Below are 22,877 nucleotides of genomic sequence, written 5' to 3'. Positions count from 1 at the left end.
GGACAGAGTGCTGTGAACAGGAACGGAGAGTCAGAGAGTGAACATCAGGAGGATGAGCAGGGCATCTGAAGGGACTCTGGCCTCTGGCAGGCCTTGCCCTTTCCCCGTCTTCTCTGCGGTGCTGGAAACCATTAGACTGCATTCTACTATTTGGCCACTTCCTCCTCCTGAGGTTGGCTACCAAAATCCATCTATCAAAATATTGAACCTCCCTTTGGTTCACCTAATTAACACGCCCAACTAAAATTAAACACCTCATCCTAACACAGGGTCCCCTTTCACGTTTATAAACTGCTATTTGCCTATGGGTCATGTCTGTCTCCTCTCTATCCAGAGTCATTTGTCCTCCAGGACAAATACCCCTCCCCTCTCCTTCACTTCTTTCCCCTTCTCCCTCTGATGTGGGAGTGTCATATATCAATCTGTTGATTTCATTGGTTAATTAATAAAGAAATTGCTTGGCCTGATAGGTTAGAACATAGGTGGGTGGAGTAAACAGAACAGAATGCTGGAAAGAAGGGAAGTTAGGCAATCATCATGCCTCTCCTCTCTGGCTCAGACGCCATGCCTCTCCTCTCTGGGCAGACGCGATGAAGCTCCAGCCCAAGATGGACATACGCTAGAATCTTCCTGGTAAGACACCATCTCGTGGTGCTACACACATTATTAGAAATGGGTTAAAAGCAAGATATGAGAGTTAGCCAGTAAGAGACTAGAGCTAATGGGCCAAGCAGTGTTTAAAAGAATACAATTTGAGCAGGGCGGTGGTGGCACACGCCTTTAATCCCAGCACTCGTGAGGCAGAGGCAGGCAGATCTCTGTGAGTTCGAGGCCAGCCTGGTCTACAAGAGCTAGTTCCAGGACCAGAACCAAAAAAGCTACGGAGAAACCCTGTCTCGAAAATTAAAAAAAAAAAGAATACAATTTGTGTGTTGTTATTTTGGGTGTAATGCTAGCCTGCCCACAGCTCCTACTACATCCCTCATCCTTTATCTCCTGTCTTTGACTCTTATTCCCTACCCTTTGTCTCTCTTGGGCAAATAAATCTTTTTTTTTTCTTTTGCGCTGAGAACTTGGTCTTGGGATGTCTTGTGCCAATACCGGTCCCTAACAGGAGTCAGTCAGAGGAAGCAGAGCACTGTGGGATTGGATTGGAGAGATGCCTTAAGTTCAGCAGCATACTAAAGATACTCCCAGATCTAGCTTGGTTCACTGGTGAGGTTTTGCATGAGTAGGGATGCGGAGTCATCAACAGGAATACGGATGACTCAAGGGTAGTGCAGCACCAGAAAGCCCACCTCAGGGGAGGGAGGACTCATCAAAGCTGTAACCCTGGAGCCCCCTGCACAGCTTTCAGGGAATTGGGGCAGTAGGAAAGTCTTCTCCGAAGCAGCCACTGTGGTGCGCGAGCCGAGCCACGTATGTGTGCCACAGTTTATACAAGCTCGGGGAACATCCTTGTAAATCTTGTAAGTCTCAAGAGCTCACAGAACCTATGTCTTCCTTTTGAGCTTTAACGGAACCGTTTGAATTCAGAGGAAGCAGTTATATGACCACAGGTGGAGGCAGAACCTTCTCCAGTGGCTTGGGCTTGCTTCTTCCAAAGAAACAAATCCCTCACAGAGGTACCAGGGTACAAGATGGGAGAGAGCGAGTTTTGTTGGTAGATTTGGCAAAAGAGAAGAGAATGAGACGAAGGACTGGTGGAAAAGCCAAGTGTGATGGCTCAGCATGCCTGTAATCCCAGCACTTAAGGCCATGCTGGGCTATATAGTGAGTTCCAGTAGCAGATCGGCCTTGGCTTCTGATTAAAACTCTGTCTTAAAACAAAAAGAAGAAAGGGAAGTGATGGGGCCACATTGGAAATAGGTCAGGGAGGCCTTGGGCGTAGGAGGTCCAGACCCTTCCTCCCACTTGTATGGAGGTATTGAGGCAGGGATGTCCTCTATGAGATGGCTAGTCCAGCTTTTGCAGAGCCTAGAAACCTCCTGCTCAAGAAAACAAATCTTTTAACTGTAGCGCTGGTTGCTAAAGGGCCCGCTCAGAAGGAAATCGGCTACTTTTCAGCGGCCCCACCCTCCGTAGATTCCCGCTTAGCACCTTCAGACTTTGGTTTGTTCTGAACAGGCATGCGCCTGCTCGTTGGTACCTGTGTGGGCGGGGCTTCTCAAGAATATCTGAGCCAGTCAGTTACGGTTTCTCAGACTTAGTACCTCCCAGTATGCACAGCGCCATTCCTCTTGTGGATTCATCAGGGTGGGCACTGTGTCCTTAAATCAGCCGAATCAGTTTGTCCCTCTGGACTTAAATTCCCCAGCCAGTGTCTACAACTGTAAGATAGCTCCTCACGGTATGCTTTCTGCCAAGCCTCCCTGGAAAACCCAAGATAAGGCATGCTGAGGAGCCTAGAGCCCTAGGAAACCAAGATCAGGAGGGAGAATTGGAGAAGAAATTGAGGAGAAGGACAAGAAGTTGCCGAGAGACAGCTCTGCACAGAGTGCTTACGGCTCTTGCTGAAGACTGGAGTTCAGTTCCCGAGCCAGGTGGCTCGCCAGGTGGCTCGCAATCACCTGTAACTCCAGCTCCAGAGGATCCAAGACCATCTTCTGATCTGCACTAGCATCCAAAGACGAACGGGGGGTATCGGGAGGTCAAGGCCAGCCTATAGAGGGTGTTCTAGGTCAGTCTTAGCCATACACTGATCACATATTGAGACTCTACAAAGGAAAGAGAGCTACAAGAACAGCTCCCAGTTTACAGGTGAGAAATGTGGGTATGTATGTGTGGGTGTCCATGTGCAGATACACATGTGAAGGCTTAGACGGCACCCTTGGGTGTTCTAGTTGGTGTTTCATTGTTGTGAAGAGACACCATAACCAAGCATTTAACTGGAGTCTTGCTTACCATTTTAGAAGGCATTCGCCTCTGAACGTCATGGTGGGAAGCAGACAAGAACAGCTGAGAGCTTTACGTCCTGGTCTACAGGCAGAAAGCAGGGGTGGAAAATTAAAATAGAGTGAGAGAGACAGACAAACAGACATAGGTCTGGTGTGAGCTTTTGGAATTTCTTAAGTTCCCAATGGACGCACCTCCTCCAACAAGGCCACACACCCTAGTCCATCCAAACATCACTGAGAACTAAACATTCAAGTCGGGCAGTGGTGGTGCACGCCTTTAATCCCAGCACTCAGGAGGCAGAGGCAGGCGGATCTCTGTGAGTTTGAGGCCAGCCTGGTCTACAAGAGCTAGTTCCAGGACAGGCTCCAAAGCCACAGAGAAACCCTGTATTGAAAACAAACAAAGAAACAAAAACAAAGAAACAAAAAATTCAAACACATGAGACTATTGGAGCCATTCTTTTTTTAAAATTGTTTTTATTGAGCTGTGTAGTTTTCTTCACTCCCCTCCCCTTTTGCCCTCTCCCATGGTCCCCAGGGAGCCATCCGTATTCACGCCACCACAATGCCATCCCCAGGGCTGCCATCACCTCCTTTGGGACTGGGTCTCACACTGGCCTCATCAGTCGGCATAGGCTGGCTGGTAAATTTATATAATGACGCAAAGCATCTGGATTTACTGCTTCAGGGAAAGACACATCCCCTTCGATGCTCATCCTGAGATTATTGTCTTTACCACGAAAACTGGGTTCAAAAAAATATTCTTGAATCTGGCAGTGGTCCCTCATGCCTATAACCCGAGTATTCAGAAAACGGAAACAGGAGCATTGTTATGAGTCTGAAGCCAAGCTGAACTCCATAGTAATTTCTAGGGTAGCCTGCACTACAATTTGAGACTGTTTCAAAACAGACAGACCCTGGAAACTTATTAACTAAAACTATATGCAAAGTGCAGGCTTTTGAAGCTCAGCTGTGATGGGAAGGGGAGGGGTGAGTAGATGCTTTTGTTTGCTGATAATAACTCTTAAAAATTGTTTTGTGTGTGTTTGTGTGTGAGAGTCGGAGTGTACTATGTTTATGTCAGAACAGAGTCAGGTCCCCTGGAGCCACCCGACATGGGCGCTTGAACTGAACGCAGTCCTCTTGAAGAGTAGGAAGCTCTCTTAATCACTGACCCACCTACTCAGTTTCATAGTGGCTGCTCTCTACTTGGCTCTGCACTGGAGATGGCAGAGAATGAGACATATTTTTAGGGGAACCTTTAGAAGTTTTCTTTTGAAGCTTCAGGAGTGACTGGCTAAGCAAATCTGAAATAATGAGAAGGAAGCCAGGGGTGGATATCATTTATGTAATGTTTACGGTCTGCCTGAGACGGTACCCTAGAAGTGATGTCACAGAGGGGTGCTGATGTGAGCCTGGGGTGCAGGATGTGCAGGTTCCAGAAGGAAGTCACATTGGACTGGACTGGGAATTAGGTAGCGTGCCTGTCATCTCAGCTCTTAGGTGGCTAAGACAGGAGAACAGTAAGGCCAGTGTAGCCTGGGGTACATAATAAGGCCCTGTGCTTGGTGGCATATGTCTCTAATTCCAGCCCTGCAGAGGCAGGGAAGGCAGATGTCTGTGAGTTCCAGGTTATCCAGGGCTACATAGTGATAGCCTGTCTCAAAAGAAGAAAAGTAGGAGGCTGGAGAGATGGAGCAGTGGTTAAGAACACTCGATGCTCTTACAGACAACTCTGGTTCCCAGCATTTATACTCTAGTTTCCGGGATCCAGTGCCTTTACAGGCACCAGAAGCAATACATTAACATATATGCAGACAAAACACTCATACACATAAATTAAATATACATCTTTATTTAAAAGGACAAAAAGAAAACGAGACTTGGGATGTAGTTCACAGAATGCTTGCCTAGCAGTCACAAAGCCCTGGGTTCAGTCCCCGACAATGCATTGAACTGGGCGTGGTGGTGAACATCTGTAATGCTAGCACTCAGGAGGTGGAGGCAAAATGATCAAGAGTTCAAGCCCGGAGGCTGAAGACATAGCTCCATGATAGAGGGCTTTCGAGCACAGGCAAATGCCCTTATTGGAGAGAGGGGTCCTCATATCTAATCTCAGCATTTGGGAGGTTTGGGGCCAACCTGAGCAACAATAGTGAGTTCCCAGACAGTTTGAGCTACCTAGTTGGTGTAGAATGTGTTGCTTTCATTGGTTGAGTAAAAAGACTGCCTGGGCCTTTTGATAGGGCAGAAACTTAAGCAGGCAGGAAAGACAGAACTGGATGCTGGGAAGAAGAGCAGAGCCATGAGTCTCCGGCCAGAGATGGACGTAGGTTAGAATCTCTCCCAGTAAGCCACCATCTCTTGGTGACACACAGATTATTAGAAATGGGTTAGATCAAGATGTGAGAGTTAGCCAATAAGAGGCTAAAGCTAATGGCCAGGCAGTAATTAAATTAATACAATTTCTGTGTGATTATTTTGGGGGTATAAGCTAGCCGGGCTGTGAGATGCAGCCCGCTCCTCCATACTACACCTAATAAGACATTATCTCAAAAGAAGAGGAGAAAGGGAAAAATGTAACGAAGGGTGTTCAAGACCAGAAAAAGCGAAATACAAACAGTAACAAGGAACTTGGTAGGATCTGAAGGTGGCAGAGAGGACTGTAGGGGGCAGTAGCAGAGGAAGCATACAGAACGTATAGGGTGTGGAGAACAGCCTGTTTTCTACTCTGCCTGGGAAAGACAGGAGAGGCTGATGGAGATAGTGCAACTGTTGGGGGAAAGTCACAGAGGGCCTTGAACACAGAAGAGCGGTTTAATTTCCATTTCTTATACATGCTTCTTGTTTGTTCAACTGTGTATACAGAGACTGCTCGTTCATCTCCGGGGCCGCCTGGATGTGAATAACCACACAGAAGCTATATTAATTATAACACTGTTTGACCAATAGTTTATGTATATTTCTAGCTAACGCTTACATCTTAAATTAACCCATTTCTATTAATCTGTGAATAACCATGAGGTTGTGGCCTACTAGTAAGGTTTTGGCTGGAAGCTTGCATCATCTTTCTCCTTCGGCAGCTCCATAGTGTCTTTTTGACTCCACCTACTTTCTCTCTATAGCTCTGCTTGGATTCCTGCCTGGCTTTACTCTACTAAGCCATTGGTCAAAATAGCTCCTTTAATAACCAATGGTAATAAGACATATTCATAACATACAAAGGGAAATCCCACATCACACATGCGCACACACATATGAGCTAGAGGTAGATGGTGGATGTCTTCTTTTATTGCTGTTCTAGTTTTATGTCTTTTGCTATGATAAACTGTCCCAACCAAAAACAATGTAGAGGAGGAAAGGGTTTATTTGGTTTGTAATTTTTAGGTTTCAGTCTGTCATTTCAGGGAAGTCAAGACAGGAACCGAGGTGGCCAGTCACATTAGCTCCACTGTCAGAGTAGAGAAGTCAAGACAGGAACCGAGGTGGCCAGTCAATTAGCTCCACTGTCAGAGTAGAGAATCAAGTGCTCCCATGCCACCTTCGTGCCTACGTTGTTCGTGTTTTCCCGGCTTTCTCATATAGTCCAGGACTACCTGCCTAAGGAATGGTGCTACCCACAATAAGTTGGGTCTTCCCACATCAACTAACAGTGAAGACAACCCCCTGCAGACATTCCCACAGGCCAACTTGATCTAGACAGTTCCTTGGTTGAGGCTCTCCCCTGAAATGCTTTTAGATCACGGTATGTTGACAAGCACAATTGATTTCTACCATTTAATTTTTTGAGACAGGATCACACTATGTAGCATAGATGACGTTGAACTCACAGAGGTCTCTCTGCCTCTGCCTCCCAAGTGCTAGGATTAAAGGTGTGTACCACCATGCCTGCATATTTTTGAGACAGGCTCTCTCACTGAACCTATAGTTCTCTGTGGTTTTTTTTTTTCTGGGCTAATTGGCCAGCAAGCTCCAAAGATTCTTTTGTCTCTTCTCCCTGAGCACTGAGTGCGCTCTCTCTCTCTCTCTCTCTCTCTCTCTCTCTCTCTCTCTCTCTCTCCCTCTCCTTACCTATCTCTCCCCATCTGCTGTACCTGGCTTTCCTCTGGGTACTGGGTGTCCAAATGCAGGTCTACATGCTTTCATTGCAACCACTTTGCCAACGGGGTTATCTGCCCTGCTCCACATATCCCTCCTAAATCTGTGCCCCTTTCCCACCTATCTTCTACTCCAGTTCAAACTCCTTTATCTTCTCCTTCAGTGCAGACCCAAAGTGACCTTTTTAACAACCATATCTAGTTCTCCAACAGTCTTAAAACCATCCCATGAATTTTGAGACAAACGTGTATACTAGAGAGAATCCAATCTTCTATATCTTAAAGGAGAGAGAAGACAGGAGAAACTATTAGAAAATAAGGAAGAAGGTGTGTTAGGCTCACAGAGAGTCATGGTAAATATGCCTGTCCTCAAATCTCACAGCATCTGTTGTCGAGAAACACCCAGTTCACAAGATAAAGAGCTCTTAAATACGATCGAGGTGAAAAACGACCCGATAAATAGTGATGTTTCTGTGGCTGCCCTTGTTCTTACCCATCCCAAATCATGCCCTACAGGACATTTATTTCAAGGCCAGAGAAAGCAAGGAGCCATCCTTGTGTTTTGTTCCTGGGATGCTGTGCAGGATCTTAGCCCTACCTCTGTTGTATTTGGGTAAGTAACACAAATGGGAGACCTGGGGCAATGGAAGAGGAAGGGGAAGGAATAACTGTTTGCTGTGAGCTACAGCTAAGTTACAGGCCACATTGCTATTACAGAAGACCGTATGACTCTGTATCTGTATGACCTCCCCCAGGAGACCATTTGTATTCACTGTGTATGGAGACAGCAAACACCTCAGGGAATTGATTCACTAGAGTCTAGTTTGGGAACCCAGTGTCTTGATTGGGATTGCTTACAGGAGACAGGTGATGTGGAGACAAGTTGGATCACTAAAACACACATCTGTCCCCATACTCCAAGCATGGTGGCTACTCACAGAAGCTTCAATCCTGGATCTCTTTGCAGTTTGTAGACATATCCACTGAAGAGGCTCCTTTCTCCCAGAAATCCCTATTGTCTGTATAACCTCACAGAAGGACCTCATGAATCCTGAAAATGTAATGACACTCCTAAGCCCTCCTTCTTTCTCCAGGAAGTAATTTTTTCATCTGGAGGAAGCAGCTACAAAAAAGTAATTTTTCTTTAATTCCTACTTCACTGCAACATTGGTACTGTTGAACCTTTTTTTTTCAGTAGCTCAGGAATGATGCAGAGTGGTGAGGTAATAAAATATAGTCCTTACTAACAAGGACAATGACAAAGCCAAAAGCTGGGTTGGGTTGGGTGGTACTGACTGAAAGAATTCTATTGCAGTGGGCAGGGGTTGCTGCAGAGACCTGCAGCTCGTCAAAGTGTGGAGAATAAGAGACCATGAACAATGAGCTGTGGTGGTGCACACCTTTGATCCCAGCACTTGGGGAAACAGGCAGGTAGATCTCTGAGTATGAGGCCAGCCTGGTCTACACAAAGAGTTCCAGGATATCCAGGGTTATACGGAGAAACCCTGTCAGAGAGGTGGGAGAGGGAAGACGTAAGGAAGGGAGAGAGAGAGAAAGAGAGGGGTAGACTGTGCCCCTGGAACTGGACGGTTTAGCACTTAAGAATATGCTCTTGCAGGGGATGTGGGCTCAGTTCCCAGAACCCATGACAGGTGGCTTACAACCACCCATGATTCCAGCTCCAGGACACTGAACACTTCTGGCAGCTCTCAGTAACCAAACACGTGTGCACATACATGCATACACATGGTTAAAAATAATAAGTCTTGGAAAAAAGTAGATTTTCATTAAAGGGAAGAGACTGAGTATTCTGCTGGAGAGGGAACTTCAACACCAACTTTTCAACCCTGGCCCCAAGGTTCAGTGAACATTGTAGAAAAAGGGGCAGAAGGACTGCAAGAGACAGAGGATGGAGAAGAGCTAAGAGATGCTGTCTTCTAGACAAGACGTGGCCGCTGCCTTCACGAACTCATAGTAGGTGTGGGTACCGGCACGAGACCAAGCCAGACACAGATCTAAACAAGGACAGTGGAGGAGGTACTGAGGTCATATCTCTAACTGAGGAGCTAGCGACACTGGATGGTTGCTGGAGGAGTCTCTTTTCTTTGTGAGGTGGCTACTGGTAGGCTGCCCGTGCTGCACTGAATGACCTCACCCCATGTAAATATGGGCAACAAAAACTGGACTCAGTGGCTTAAAATAAATACACAGGCAGACTTGAAGTTGGGAGCGAGGAGGTGTTGGTAGTGTCCTGGAGGCGAACTGGTGCAGGGCTTGGGGTGGATATGATCAAGCTACATTGTATACAAGTGTGAAATTTTATGGAATAAATAAAATAGTATTTTTTTTAAAAGACAATTTAATGGAATTGGGTTTGAAGATGTGGATCAGTGAATAAGGCATTTGCCTAACATTCTCAAAACCCAGGTTTGGTTCCCTGAATCACATAAAGCTGCTTGGTGGTGGTGCATGTCATAATCTCAGTACCTGGGGAGTGGCTATAATCAGTTTGAGGCCAATCTAGGTTAGAGATTTTGTTATTGGGAGCTTCTCTCCCATCCCCCAGTTCCTTAATAACCACTCAGCAGTTTAATATTAGTTAGAAATTGTTTAGCCTATTAGCTCAGGCTTATTATTAACTAGCTCTTACAACATAAATGAATCCATTTCTATTATTCTATATTTTACCATGAGGCTTGTTACTTTACATCTACTTTTCACATAGCTGTTGATATCTCCCGAACTCTGCCTTCTTTTTCACTTTATCTTTATTTGGATTTCCTAGCTATAAGGAAGCTTTTTTTGTAATCAATGGCAGTAAAACATATTTACAGCATACAAAGGGAGATCCCACATTATCTCCCCCTTCCTGTCTAATTTAAAAGGAAGGTTTTAACGTAGTAAAATTACATATAACAAAACAGGAATCAAGCAAGAATTACAGTTAAATATTTAGTCTATTCGTATTTGGCAAAATTAAAGAAAATACTCTATTATCCATCTTATCTTTGTGACTTTAAAGTTTTATATCTAATTTATTTTTTGTCATAACTATGGAAAAATGTGGTTATAATTGTCTAGTCTTCAACTCCATCAAAGACCACAGAAGAATATAATATTACCTGAGTAACCAGGAAGTGTATTGCAACTTCCAAAACTCTAGAAATGACAGCGATATGTAGCCTGGACAGTCAAGTCACCCAAAGTTCTTATGTAGCATTGGGGCATCCATTTTCAGCCTACAGACCTAGAGTGTCTGGAAGATTTCTCAGTGAAGCAGGAAATTTGAAAGGTTGTCCTGCCTATTTTAGCAAGATTTTTCAGTCTGCAAATTTTTCTCCTGTGTTTTACAGAATGTCTGGCAGAGTCTTGCATGAAGCAGGAACCCTTAAGGAACTCATGTAAACGGAGACTGCTCTTTCATTCCCAGCTGCCCAGACCCAAATAATCACACAGAAACTATATTAATTTCAACACTGTTTTGCCAACGGCTTAGGTATCTTTCCAACTAGCTCTTATATCTTAAATTAGCCCATTTCTTTTAATCTATGTATTGTCATGAGGCTGTGGCTTACCATCAAGGTTCCAGCCTGGCATCCTTCTCCTTGAACAGCTCCATGGTATCTCCTTGATTCTGCCTTCTCTCTCTCTCTCTCTCTCTCTCTCTCTCTCTATATATATATATATATATATATATATATATATATATATATATACACACACACACACACACACACACACACACATATATATATATATATTGCAGCCTGGCTATATATAGTATAACAAAATTGACCATAAATTTGTATCAATAAACCAAAACCCTTTAAGCGAGAATAAAAACATATAAACAGTGTAACAAAATTAACTTTAAATTTGTATCACTATACCAAAATCCATGTCAATGAAAAAAATCCGAAATTAATAGTTGTCTTGTTATCCTATATTCCTATATTCACCTAAATATAACAAACATCCATAATCTAACAAATAACTAAAAACCATTTATAAACCTCAAAACTCTTGGGAATGCGGATGTCATTTTTTCTAAACTTCTTCCTGCTGTCTGTAGGTGAAATATCTTTAGGGTCCTTGATAAAATTTTGAGATGATGACCAAGTCCTGGGAGGACTAGTAGTAACCTTTGTTAATGGAGATCACCTGTCAAGTTTCAGGAGGTCTCTCTTGATCAAAGCTGGTCCATATTAACCTGAAATGGTCCATAGCCCCTTGTTTCCTGTGGAAACAAAACCAAAACTGCTTCTCCAAAGCAGTGCTTCTTTTTTTTTTTTTAGGTGTAAAGATTTATTTCTTAATTATGCATACAATATTCTGCCTGCATGTACATCTGCAGGCCAGAAGAGGGCACCAGACCCCATTACAGATGGTTGTGAGCCACCATGTGGTTGCTGGGAATTGAACTCAGGACCTCTGGAAGAGCAGGCAATGCTCTTAACCACTGAGCCATCTCTCCAGCCCCAAAGCTAAGGCATTTATAAGTACTTAGGTTTGTGTATTTTATCAGTCTCTCTTTCAGTCCCATGTCTCTCAGAAGCTGTCTCTTGTCCACCAGCCAGCAAAAAAATTTCAAAATCAACACAATACTATACATGATCCAGAGTCCCCGTGCATTTTCATCTTTATGTGACGTTTTTATATTGTTTTTACTGTCTCTTAAAGACTTTGTTTTATTTTTTAAAAAATATTTAATTTTTTAAATCAGTGTCTATCCTCCTCCTCCTCCTCCTCCTCCTCCTCCTCCTCCTCCTCCTCCTCTCTCTCTCTCTCTCTCCCAAGCCTACGTACAATTTTTAAACACACTGTGACCCATTTAGAGGGGGTTTTGGTCTGAATCTGTCTTTATTGCATATCTGTTGTCGTTTGTGATCACTGTTTTAAACTGTTGAGTGGGTATGGCTAGGGCCAGAGCAGCCACCTTGGCTGCTGATTCCATTCTGCTTGGCTTTTCAACATGGCAGAGGATCCAATGAGCATCATGCTCACCAGTCCCCCTCCCCAATGCTGCCATCAGGGAGTGAGCAACCGGTCCACACACTGTTTTTATCTCAATGAGCGAAAGCTAAATCCTCCACACGGTGTAGGGTGGTTAGCCTCTCTCTACCGAGGCCTGTGTGAGACGACAGACGCCCACCCGCCACTGTGCTTATGATGGCTGGTGGCCAGCTCCATCTTGCAGGCAGCTATTGGAAGATGATGCATCTCTGTGCTGCTGCTGGCATGAGACTGTCAGAAAAGGAAGCCCAGTGTGGTTCCATTTCTGTGATTTCAGAAACTTTTTAAAGTTTTCTCAGGCCCTATGGAAATTTGAGAGGCTCACATTGGTATGCTATTTGGGAAGTTTCTGTCCCACCCACCAGTTCCTGAAAAACCATTCAGAGACTAAATATTAATTAGAAATTACCTGAGGTAATTCTTCACGTATTACCTCAGGCTTATTATCAACTACCTCTTACAACTTAAATGAATCCATTTCTATACCATATGATATTGGCATAAAAACAGACAGGTGGATCAATGGAATAGAATCGAAGACCCAGAAGTATTGACTGAGTTGTCTGCTCTGCCCAGTTCCCGCAGTTGTTAAGTCCCAAAGAAATCGCACAGAGGTCTGCATTAGTTATAAACTGATTGGCCCATTAGCTCAGGCTTCTTATTAACTCTTATAACTTATATTAGCCCATTATTCTTGCCTATGTTAGTCATGTGGCTCTGCACCTTATTCAGCAAGGCAGTCACATCTTTCTTTTTCTGTGGCTGGGTCATGACTGCAGCCTAGGACTTCCTTCTTCCCAGAATTCTTCTGTTCTCATTGACCCACCTCTACTTCCTGTCTTGTTGTCCCACTTATATTTCCTGCCTGTTCAAGTAATATTATCTCCCTTCTCAGGTCTTCGATAAGGTTAAAGATTAGATAGTCATAGTTACCGTCCTCTTATGATCTAGCCAAGCCATTTCCTATACAAGACTTAGACTACATAGGATAAAATGCTTATTAAAACATTTAGCATATGTTCCTTGCTTAATATTGTTTATGCTGGTTGTAATTCTAATTATACTTGATATCTGTTCCTGTGTATATAGTTTTGTATTGGATGTGGAATTCTCTTATTTAAACAAAAAGGGGAGGTGCTGTGGGAGCATATTCCGCTCCTTCAACCAATAGTCTTTAAGATACCAGCCCACTTGGGTGTGGTCTCATACTATAAAAAGCAGCCATAACTGTGTGCCCACTCTCTTGCTTCTGGATCCCACTTCCAGCTGTTACATTCTATTCCTGTTCACTCAGATGACTGTTGTCTAGGACAGTGATCTGTAAGTTTTCCCCTTAAATAAATAACCTTTTATTATCCATAATTCTGAACTTGTGTGGGATTGTTTTGTGACTTACACCTTCATAGACCTATGGACCCTTGATTTTCGACAAAGAAGACAAAATTATACATTGTAAGGAAAAAGGCATCTTCAACAAATGGTGCTGGTCTAACCAGATGTCTGCATGTAGAAGAATTCAAATATACGCATATCCATCACCTACACAAAACTCAAGTCCAAGTGAATCAAAGATCTCATCAATCCAATCACATTGAACCTGCTATTAGAGAACTTGGGAAGTAGACTTGAACAAACTGGCACAGGAGACAGCTTCCTGAACAGGAAGCACTGGCACCAAGATCAAAAAAATTAATAAATGGGATCTCATGAAAATGAAGTTTCTTTAAGACAAAGGATACTGTCAACAGGACAAAACAGCAGTCTACAGAATGGAAAAAGATCTTCATCATCTCACATTTGATAGAGAGCTGATATCCAACACCCCCCCCACACACACATACACACACACACACACACACACACACACACACACACACACACCCTAAGAAACTAGACATCAACAAAGCAAATAATTCAATTAAAAACAGGGTACAGATCTAAACAGGGAATTCTCAACAGAAGTATCTCAAATGGCTAAGAAGCCCTTAAATGTTCTATCGCCTTAGCCACTGGCAAACACAAATCAAAACTATTTTGAGATTCCATTTTACACCTGTCAGAACGGCAAAGCTCACAAACACAAGTGACAGCTCATGCTGGAGAGGATATGGAGCAAGGGGAACACCCCTTCACTGCTGGTGGTTATGCAAACTTGTACATCCACTATGGAAATCAATATGGCAGTTCCTTGGAAACAACCTAGATGTGCCTCAACTGAAGAACAGATAAAAAAAAATGTGGTCCATTTACACAATGAGCACTGCTCAGCTAGTAAAAACAAGGACACCAGGACATTTGAAGGCAAATGGATGGAGTTATGATAGATTATCTGAGTGAGGTAACCCAGGCAGAAAGAAGGACACCAGGAATTTGAAGGCAAATGGATGGAGTTATGATAGATTATCTGAGTGAGGTAACCCAGGCAGAAGACAAATATGGCATGCACTTACTTATAAATGGATATTAGCTATAAAGTAGAGGATAACCATGCTACAATCATAGACCCATGGAAGCTAAGAAACAAGGAGGCCTCAAGGAAGGATGTTTGAATCTCCCTGGGAAGAGAAAATAGAATAGATTTTGAGGGTATACTTAGGGTGGGTGGGGATGGGAAGAAGAGGAACCAGGTAGGGGGAGGGTGGAAGGAGAGAGTACTAGGAAAGACAACTGGAACTGGGGATATCTCTGAGATGAGCTAGAAACCCAGTGCAGTGGAAACTGCCAGAAATCTAAGAGGAAGGCCCTAGCAAAGACTTGTAGCAATGAGGAATATCTAACCTGAACCGGCCATCTCTGTAGCGAGGCAAGACTTCCAGTGGAGGGACTGGGACATCAACCCAGCCACAAAACCTTCAACCTGTAATTAGTCCTGCATACAAAGTGTGCTGGGGGTAAAGGTGGCACAGAAATTGTGGGAGTGGCCATGCCGTGGGAGAACCCACCTCTGACACTGCCTGGAGGGCCGGAACCCAGAGACCTAGGACAGAACCAAACATGACCAACAGAAATGGCAATGTAATGATGCCTAATGATATTCTGTTATGCGCAAAGATTGGTGCCTAGCCCAGTTGCTATCAGAGAGGCTTCACCCAGCAACTGGTGGGAACAGATTTATAGATGCACAGCCAAACATTAAGTGAAGTTCAGGGAATTCTGTGGAAGAGTAGGAGGAAGGATTGTGGAGCCAGAGGGGTCAAGGGCACCATGCAAAAGTCCACAGAATCAACTAACCTGGGCTCATAGGAGCTCACAGAGATTGAACTGCCAACCAGGGAACCTACATGGGGCTGACTTAGGCCCTCTGCACATATGCTACAGTTGTGGGGATCCTAACGGTGAGAGTAGGGGCTGTCTCTGACTCTGTTACCCCACCATAAATCACATGACTCAGGCTATCTGATGTGACCAATGCTGCATATTAATAAAGACTGATTTACCAGAGACAGGAAAATGCCAAGCCTGTCCTGAGTGACATAACCGTCTCACTGACAGGCAGAACTCTGAAAACTTGAGGTGGGACTGGTTTCCACTTTGGATCTCTCCCCCACAGGGTTGTTTCCCCCAGTTCTGTTTGATATGAAGACAACAGCAGTGGAAGATGGTCTATGCAGTACAGTCCCCTGTGTGTTTGAATTTTCCAAGGCATCTCCAAGAAATCCCATGACTATGAGCTACAGGCTTAATGAGACCGTCAGCTTCCGTGTAGACACCCGTCAGCCCAGAGCCCCCGTGGGTGATCTCTCCACGGAGGACGTAGAAGACTGCATCCTGATGACCCGTGATGTGATCAGAAGGGAAAACATGACCTACTTGCTCTATGAGGGTCTGAGAGAGGACGTGGGACTCTTCATGTCAGGTGATGCTCAGGCTTGACTACTAAGTGGTTTAGGAAGTAGGAAATCCAGAGGGAGTGCTGGTGAATCCGTGGCTGTTACTTCATTGGGCGCTGAATGTTATACTATCTGAGGTGTCCCCCCCCCATCACACACACACAGAGAGAGAGAGAGAAAGAGAGAGAGAGAGAGAGAGAGAGAGAGAGAGAGAGAGAGAGAGAGAGAGAGCACAGCACAAAGAAGTCAGCTAAAAATAAAAAAGTTGGGGACTGATAAGGCAGTCAATGGATAAAGGCACTTGCACAAGCTTGAAGACCTGTGTTCCATCCCTGTGGCCCACTTGGTAGAAATGACTCCTGCAAAATGTCTTCTGACCTCCACATGCATGCCTGGTCACACATAAATTAGCTAGTGTAAAAATCACAAAACCTTAGGTGTTTGATTTCCAAAGTAATATAATGCTTTGCATATAACTTCTCTCTAAACAGAGATTTCAAAGACAGAGCAGGCATAGTGGCTTGTGTGTGTGATCTCAGTGCCTGGGAAGGCCTGTCGGGGGCTGCAGAGTGAGTTCCAGGCTTACCCACACAACGCCAGGCATGGTAGCACACATCTGTAATCGCATCATTCTCGTGGCAGGATGGAAGGCAGAGGCAGCTGGATCCTGGAAGGCTGAGGGTCAGCTAGCCTGGCATTCACAGCACAGAACAAGAGACCATGTTGAGCAAGGTGGAAGGCAAGGACTGACACCTGAGGTTTTTCTACAACCTCCACACATATACGTTGGCACGCCTGTGCTTGTATTCACTTATATGAGCATGCGCGTGCACACATGTACTTAGAAAGATTATTTTAATTTTAAAAGAGGAGGGAAATGACCACAGAGAAGTTTGGGGAGGGGCAGAGCCCATCGCGAGGGGTGGGTGGGAATGAGGCTGAGCAGGATCTCACAGTGGGAGGTCTAGTCTGAGGGTATGAGGAGCCATGGGCACTGTGGATCAAGAAACTCATCCACCATCAGTGTTTATCCAGACCTCAGGTATGAGATGAGCCAGAGGGTAAAGACGCTTCCCACCAAGACTGACAACCTGAGTTCAACCCCTGGAACCCAAATGCTGGAAGAAAGACCAACTCCCACAAATTGTCCTTGCTTCTCTGTGTTCATGCCATAGTGCACACACACATACACACACTAGAGAAATGAATAAATCTATTTTTAAAGTTTTATTATATTCATTTGTATGTGTGTGGGGGATGAGAGGTGTTTGCACTGTTAGTTGGTGGGTTTTTTTTTTCCAATTTGATATAAGTTAGAGTCATTTGGGAAAATTTGACACAAGCTAGAGTCAATTGAGAAAATGCCCATAGTCAATTCTATAAGGCATTCTCTTGATTAATAATTGGTATAAGATGACTAAACCCACTGTGGGTGATATCACCCCAAGACAAGTGGTCCTGGGTTGTATAAAATGCAGACTGAGCAAGCCAAGAAGCAGAGGTCCTCCCTCCATGGCTTCTGCTCCAGTCCCTTCCTCCAGGTTCCTGCTTGTGTTCCCGTCGTGACTGCCCTCAATGTGGTGTGTCATGGAAGTGTAAGATGAAATACACCTGTCCTTTTCAAGTTGGGGTTGGTCACGTCTTTGTCACAGCAATGGAAAGCCACGCAGCACAGTGTGTGCATGTGTACTTGCCAGAAGGTGTGTGTAGAAGTTACAGCTTGTGAGAGTCTGTTCTTTCTTCCACAACGAATGAGTCCAAGGGATGAACTCAGGTTATTGGAGCAGGAGGCAACTGCCTTTGTCTGCTTAACCACATTTCCAGCCCCAAATAATGTAATTCTAATCCTTTTTAAAATCCAGACTTGGATTCAAGGGTTTCCCCCTTACTAACTCCTTCATCTTGTTCATATGGTGGAGTTGGGTGGGCTTCCTGATAGAGAACAGAAATTGGCAAAACAAAACAAAACAAAATACCTCACAGGATCAAGGCAATCCCAGGTTCTGTGAGGCTCTTGGGAGAAGTTTGAATCTAAATGCACTTTTTTTTAATCTCCTCTAGACCCGACCCAAATGCCAGAGGTTCACATCCCAGAAAGTGGTGTGGGCAGAGGGCCTGCAACTTTGATCTGTACCATCGAAGACACCTGCCAGGAGCTGTGGAAGGGGCCTGCCATGTCTTCCAACACCATTGTCTCCCTCAGCTCCTCTTCAGAACTGCCCAGTGCCCTGAAGCCTAAGGACCAGGACACCACCTTCAGATGCCACTTAAGTTTACCCTTAGTCAACCTGACCAGCGGCAAAGTGGTCAAGCTAAAACTGGTCTGTGAGTGCTGGTGGGCACTGCCAGGGTCGATAGGTGGGGGAATGGTCGGTCCTAGGGCAAGACCTGGGTCCTGGAGGGGAGCAGTCATATCCCTCTGGGGCTGAGAGACTGCAGGTAAGAGTGAAGCCTGAGTTTGGTATCCATGATGAGAAAAGATGAGTCTCAACTGTCCACTCTCAGACTTCTACAACGTCTCTGAAGTTGTGGGAATAACAAACGAGAAGTTTGGAGGCTACTGAGATGGTTTAAAGGCTGAGAGGGTTCATTCCTTGGATCAGTCACTTTCCTGCTGCTGTGATAGCATGCCAGGATCAAGGAAACTTATCCCAGAAAGAGTTTGTTTACTATGGTTCTGGAGGGACAGAGCCATTGTGGCAGAGAGCATGGCAGCTGGCATGGTGTCTGGACCCCCCTTCCCCATGCTGAAAGCTCACATCCTTTACCATGAACAGGAAGCAAAGCACAAACAGGAAATGACCCACCTCCAGTGACATACTTCCTCTAACAAGGCCACACCTCCTAAGCCTCCTCAGTACCAACAGAGGACCAAATGATCAAATACATGAGCCTCTGGGAAGCATTCTCCTCCAAGCCACACTTCTTTTGCAGAGGAACTCACTTCAGTTCTCCCCAGCACCCATGTTGGGCAGCCCAAAGCACCTGTAACTCTAGCTCTAGGGAATCCTATGCCCTCTTCTGGCCTCTGCGGGCACTGCACTCACGTGAACATGCACAGACACACATATGCACGTAATTAAAAATAAATCTGGGCTTTGGAGGAAGTAAAGGAAAGTGTGGCTGTCTCTCTGACCCCTGCCCCTTCTCCACAGCACCTGCTAGGCTGCTCAACTACTCGTGTTTGCTGAAGAGGACACTGACATGCAGTTGTTCCTTCCATGGGATCCCTACACCCTCTGTGCAGTGGTGGCTTGGAGGAACCCCTGTGAGTGTGAATAGCATAGATACCATCCTGCACATGACCTCTACCACACTGGAACCCTGGGCCAACACCACCATCCACCTCATGTGGAAACCAGAAGTCATTAGGAGACTTCGCTGTGAGGGGAAGAACCCATATGGAGTCCACGCTTCCAGGATCTTCCTGATACCAGGTGAGAGGGCAGAGAGCTATTGACCGGACTGGAGGAGCAGCTCGAGGGCCAGGATGAGACCAGGTGAGAGGGCAGAGGGCTGGAGACCAGACTGGAGGAGCAGCTCGAGGGCCAGATGATACCAATCAGAACAGAAGGAAGAGAGTCATAGTTTGAAAGCCTCAGGACAACCTTGCTCTCTCCCCTCTCATTTCAGATAAAAGCTCCCTTTCCAGTGTCTTCCTGAAAGGGCTAATCCAGGGCGTCGTGTACGGGGCCATAGCATCTTCTTTACTCTTCTTCTTCCTTGTTGTCCTGGTGTGAGTATCAGAGCTCAAGTTCAACACCAAACCCATTCCGGAGCCCACCAACGCACTTATTCTTTATTTGTAAAATCACATTTATTCTTTCATTTGTGTGTGTGCACACACCCATGCCCACGCATGTGCCACGCATGCTGTATGAGTGGAGGCCAGAAGACACCGTCTAGGAGCTGGTCCTTTGCTTCACCATGTGGGTCAGTCTGGGTTGCAGGCTCCTTTATCCGGAGCCATCTCACTAGACTTAACCATGTTCATTTCCTCTTCACATTTTCTCCCAGTTCGGTTGCTGTTGAAACAGACTCGTTGTTAAGTTCCAGTCCTCTTTCTTTGTATTTAGGGCTATCCACTTCCCTTTAAGCATAAATTTAGTTGCATCTCACAGATGTGGAGATGAACTATGTTATTATCACTTAACTGAAGCGTTTCCAGTTTCCAGTATGATTTTTAGTCCAGTAGAAATGTCGATGCTTTCTAGCAAATTCCCCCCCCACACACTCTTTCAGTACTGAAAATTGAATACAAGTCTTTGAACACGATAGACAATTGTTCTACCACTGAGTCATGCCCAGGTCCCTCGCTGGGGGATTCTAGGTAGGCATTGCGCCACTGTGTCCCATCTCCAGCCCTCTTTACACTTTGATTTTTAAGACAGGATCCCAATCCAGTGATCTTGGGCTTCCTCGCCTTCCCGGTAGTTGGTATTAAAGGTCTGTACCACCAGGACCAATCGATCCTCTTTCTAGCTTAACTTAAATAGGATCACAAAGTAGACTATGCATAATAGCAATTGTTTTCCTTGCAGCAAATTTTTATTTTAATAAACATTCTATAGAATATGGGCTTAAAGGAAATGTGCATTTTACACCTGTAAACGAAGTCATGAATCACACTTCCTTTAAGTCAACTTCGTTCATGGCAGCGCTGGGAAGATGGCTTAGTGGACAAAAGTGCTTGTCCCCAACCCTGACGATCTGACCCCCAGGGCTTAATGGTGGAAAGAGAGAATCAACTCCTGCAAGTTGTCCTCTGACGCCCACACTCATGTTTATACACACACACACACACACACACACACACACACGCAAAGGTAAATTCACTGTGTTGCCAAGGTCTGCTCCAACTCAACCATCTGAAGCGAGTCCTAGCCAAAGCGTCTGGTCTTCAGAGCACGGCGGTCTCCAGCTATGTCTGGTCTCTGGTAGTGCTTTCAGAGCCATTTTCAGTTATTTTTGTAGAAGGATGTTTTTCAGACAGGAAATGAAAATTTGGATCTCACTCTCATCATTCACACAGAAGCCAAAAAGAAGGCTGTTCATCTGGAAAGAGACAGAGGCCGATGGACGTCTATAGAACTCTGGCTCCAGCTGATAGAGTGAGGGAGGTGTACGATAAGTCAGAGCCCACAGGCGGCTATGGTGACCCAACAGGCCTTGGCTGTTGCTAGAGCAAGAGAATCTTGATATGTCCACTGGAGAGAAAGAGAAAAGAGAGAGAGAGAGAGAGAGAGAGAGAGAGAGAGAGAGAGAGAGAGAGAGAGAGAGAGAGAGACTTTGTCCTGGATCTGATAGGAAACCTCAGAAAGACTGTGACCAAGATAGAAACAGAGCAGTTTCTAGGGACTGGTATAGTAACATTTCACTTGTGTTTTATTAAATGAAGTTGCCTGAGGATCGGGAAAGTAAAACAGCCACACTGGTCAGCCTTACAGACCAGCCAGCAATGATGTACACCTTTAATCCTGGTAGCACATACTAGTTGCCATAGAAACAGGGCAGTGCATACCTTTACTCCCAGTAGTACACGCCTTTAATCCCAGCCCTGGAAAGCATTGTGAGACTGGAGGAGACAGCTCCCCACAGTCTCATTCTGAGATTCCTGGAGGCGGGATCACCATTTTCAGACTGAGGTCGAGGTAAGAGCCAGTGGCTGGCTGCTTTGCTTTTCTGGATCTTCAGGTTGAACCCCAGTTTCTCTCTCTGAGCTTTTATTAATTGGACCGTCTCTGGACAGTGATAGCCTAGAGACCAGAAGGTGTGCAGAGGCCGGGGAGAGAGTCTACACCAAGAGAGTCTGATTTCCTTCAGATGAGTGGGCTGGCCACAGAACCAGCACGTGGAAACAACCCGGTGCTCTGGCAGCAGTCCAGGGCTGGTTTGGGGAACGGTGGTGATGAGGGTACGGAGCAGGGGTGTCCAGCACTGAAGCGTCGTTAGAGACTGAAAGCAGCACTCACCACAGGGCTCATTTTCTTAGAATGAAGATGCTTAATTGGTGGGAGGAAAACCAAACCTGCAAGAACAAAGAGGCCCTGACCCTGAGACCAGTTTCAGAAGGAGCTAAAACAACTCAAGTCTGAAGCCTGGGCTGGGGTAAGTGCCAGTCAGCCTGAGCTGTGTGCTTGGCTGGCAGAAGGGATGCGAGCCAGGCCTTCCCAGCCCGCCGGGGCACAACCACTGGGGGGGGGGGAGCACACACTCTTTGGGGCCAGCCATGGCAGTCCCATATGTGCCTGCCAGCATGGAGGGGCAGGGATTTAACTGCGTGTGGGTCTGGATTTACTCAGAGCCCTGCAGCGGCCACGGCAAAGGCCCTGTGTAGCCTCCAGCCCAGTGCTGCTCCACTTTCAGACAGGCTGATGATGCTCATTCAGGACTGTGAATTCCAGGGTAAATGCTTTTAAGTCAACACTTACATTTGCCATGCAAAAGTGCCACAGAACGGGTGCCCTCAAGACAGGGTTTTTTTCCTTAATTCTGGAGGCTAAAGGCCAAGACGGAAGTGTCCAGATGGCTGGCCTCTCCTGGGGGCACTCTCCTTCACATGGAGATGACAGTGTCCTTTCTGCATCCTCACAGGATCGTCTCTGATTGAATTTGTGTCATCATTCCCTCCCCCTCCTCCTCCTCTCCCTCCTCTTCCTTCTCCTCCTCCTCCTTCTCCTCCTCCTTCTCCTCCTCCTCCTCCTCTGACATTTGGTCTGTTTGTGTTTTGTAATTCCAGGTTTAGAATGTAGGGCCTTGCTCATTCCAGGCAAGCGCCCCACTGCAGAGTCACACTCCAGCCCCTCACTGGGCTGATTCTAGAAAAGCCCTCTACCACATTCCTATATTCCCTGTCTTCTTTTACTTTTTTTTTTTTGAAGACAGGGTCTCACTACGTCACCTAGTGAGACCTTGAACTTTGAGATCCTCCTGCTTCAGCCTCCTAGTGCTGGTAGGATGACGGTTGTTCCCTGCCATTTCCACCCTAGTCTCTTGTCCATATTGGGTCTAATCCACCCACGTGAACTCACCTTTCTTGA

General features: G+C 45.5%; 1 protein-coding gene across 1 annotated transcript; it reads left to right on the top strand.

Moving 5' to 3' along the window:
• Window positions 1-2,129: 2,129 nt before the first annotated feature.
• Window positions 2,130-21,932, top strand: LOC142837822 (sialic acid-binding Ig-like lectin 12). Its single transcript, XM_075953193.1, has 7 exons — window positions 2,130-2,145; window positions 3,436-3,540; window positions 15,558-15,863; window positions 17,899-18,162; window positions 18,993-19,274; window positions 19,471-19,573; window positions 21,830-21,932. Exons 1-7 carry the CDS (start codon window positions 2,130-2,132, stop codon window positions 21,930-21,932), a joined length of 1,179 nt encoding a protein of 392 aa, XP_075809308.1.
• The last annotated feature ends 945 nt before the right edge of the window (window positions 21,933-22,877 follow it).

This window comes from Microtus pennsylvanicus, chromosome 18 (genome assembly GCF_037038515.1).
Source record: "Microtus pennsylvanicus isolate mMicPen1 chromosome 18, mMicPen1.hap1, whole genome shotgun sequence".
Classification (NCBI taxonomy): domain Eukaryota; kingdom Metazoa; phylum Chordata; class Mammalia; order Rodentia; family Cricetidae; genus Microtus; species Microtus pennsylvanicus.
Note: the sequence above shows the minus strand (reverse complement) of the source record. Positions and strands in the feature narration are given on the sequence as shown.

Bases quoted from the DNA above. Each gene is read 5' to 3' on its own strand.
- LOC142837822 (XM_075953193.1), top strand. The intron at 15,864-17,898 runs GTGATGCTCAGG...AATCTCCTCTAG, and splicing joins CGTGGGACTCTTCATGTCAG to ACCCGACCCAAATGCCAGAG. The intron at 19,275-19,470 runs GTGAGAGGGCAG...CTCTCATTTCAG, and splicing joins CAGGATCTTCCTGATACCAG to ATAAAAGCTCCCTTTCCAGT.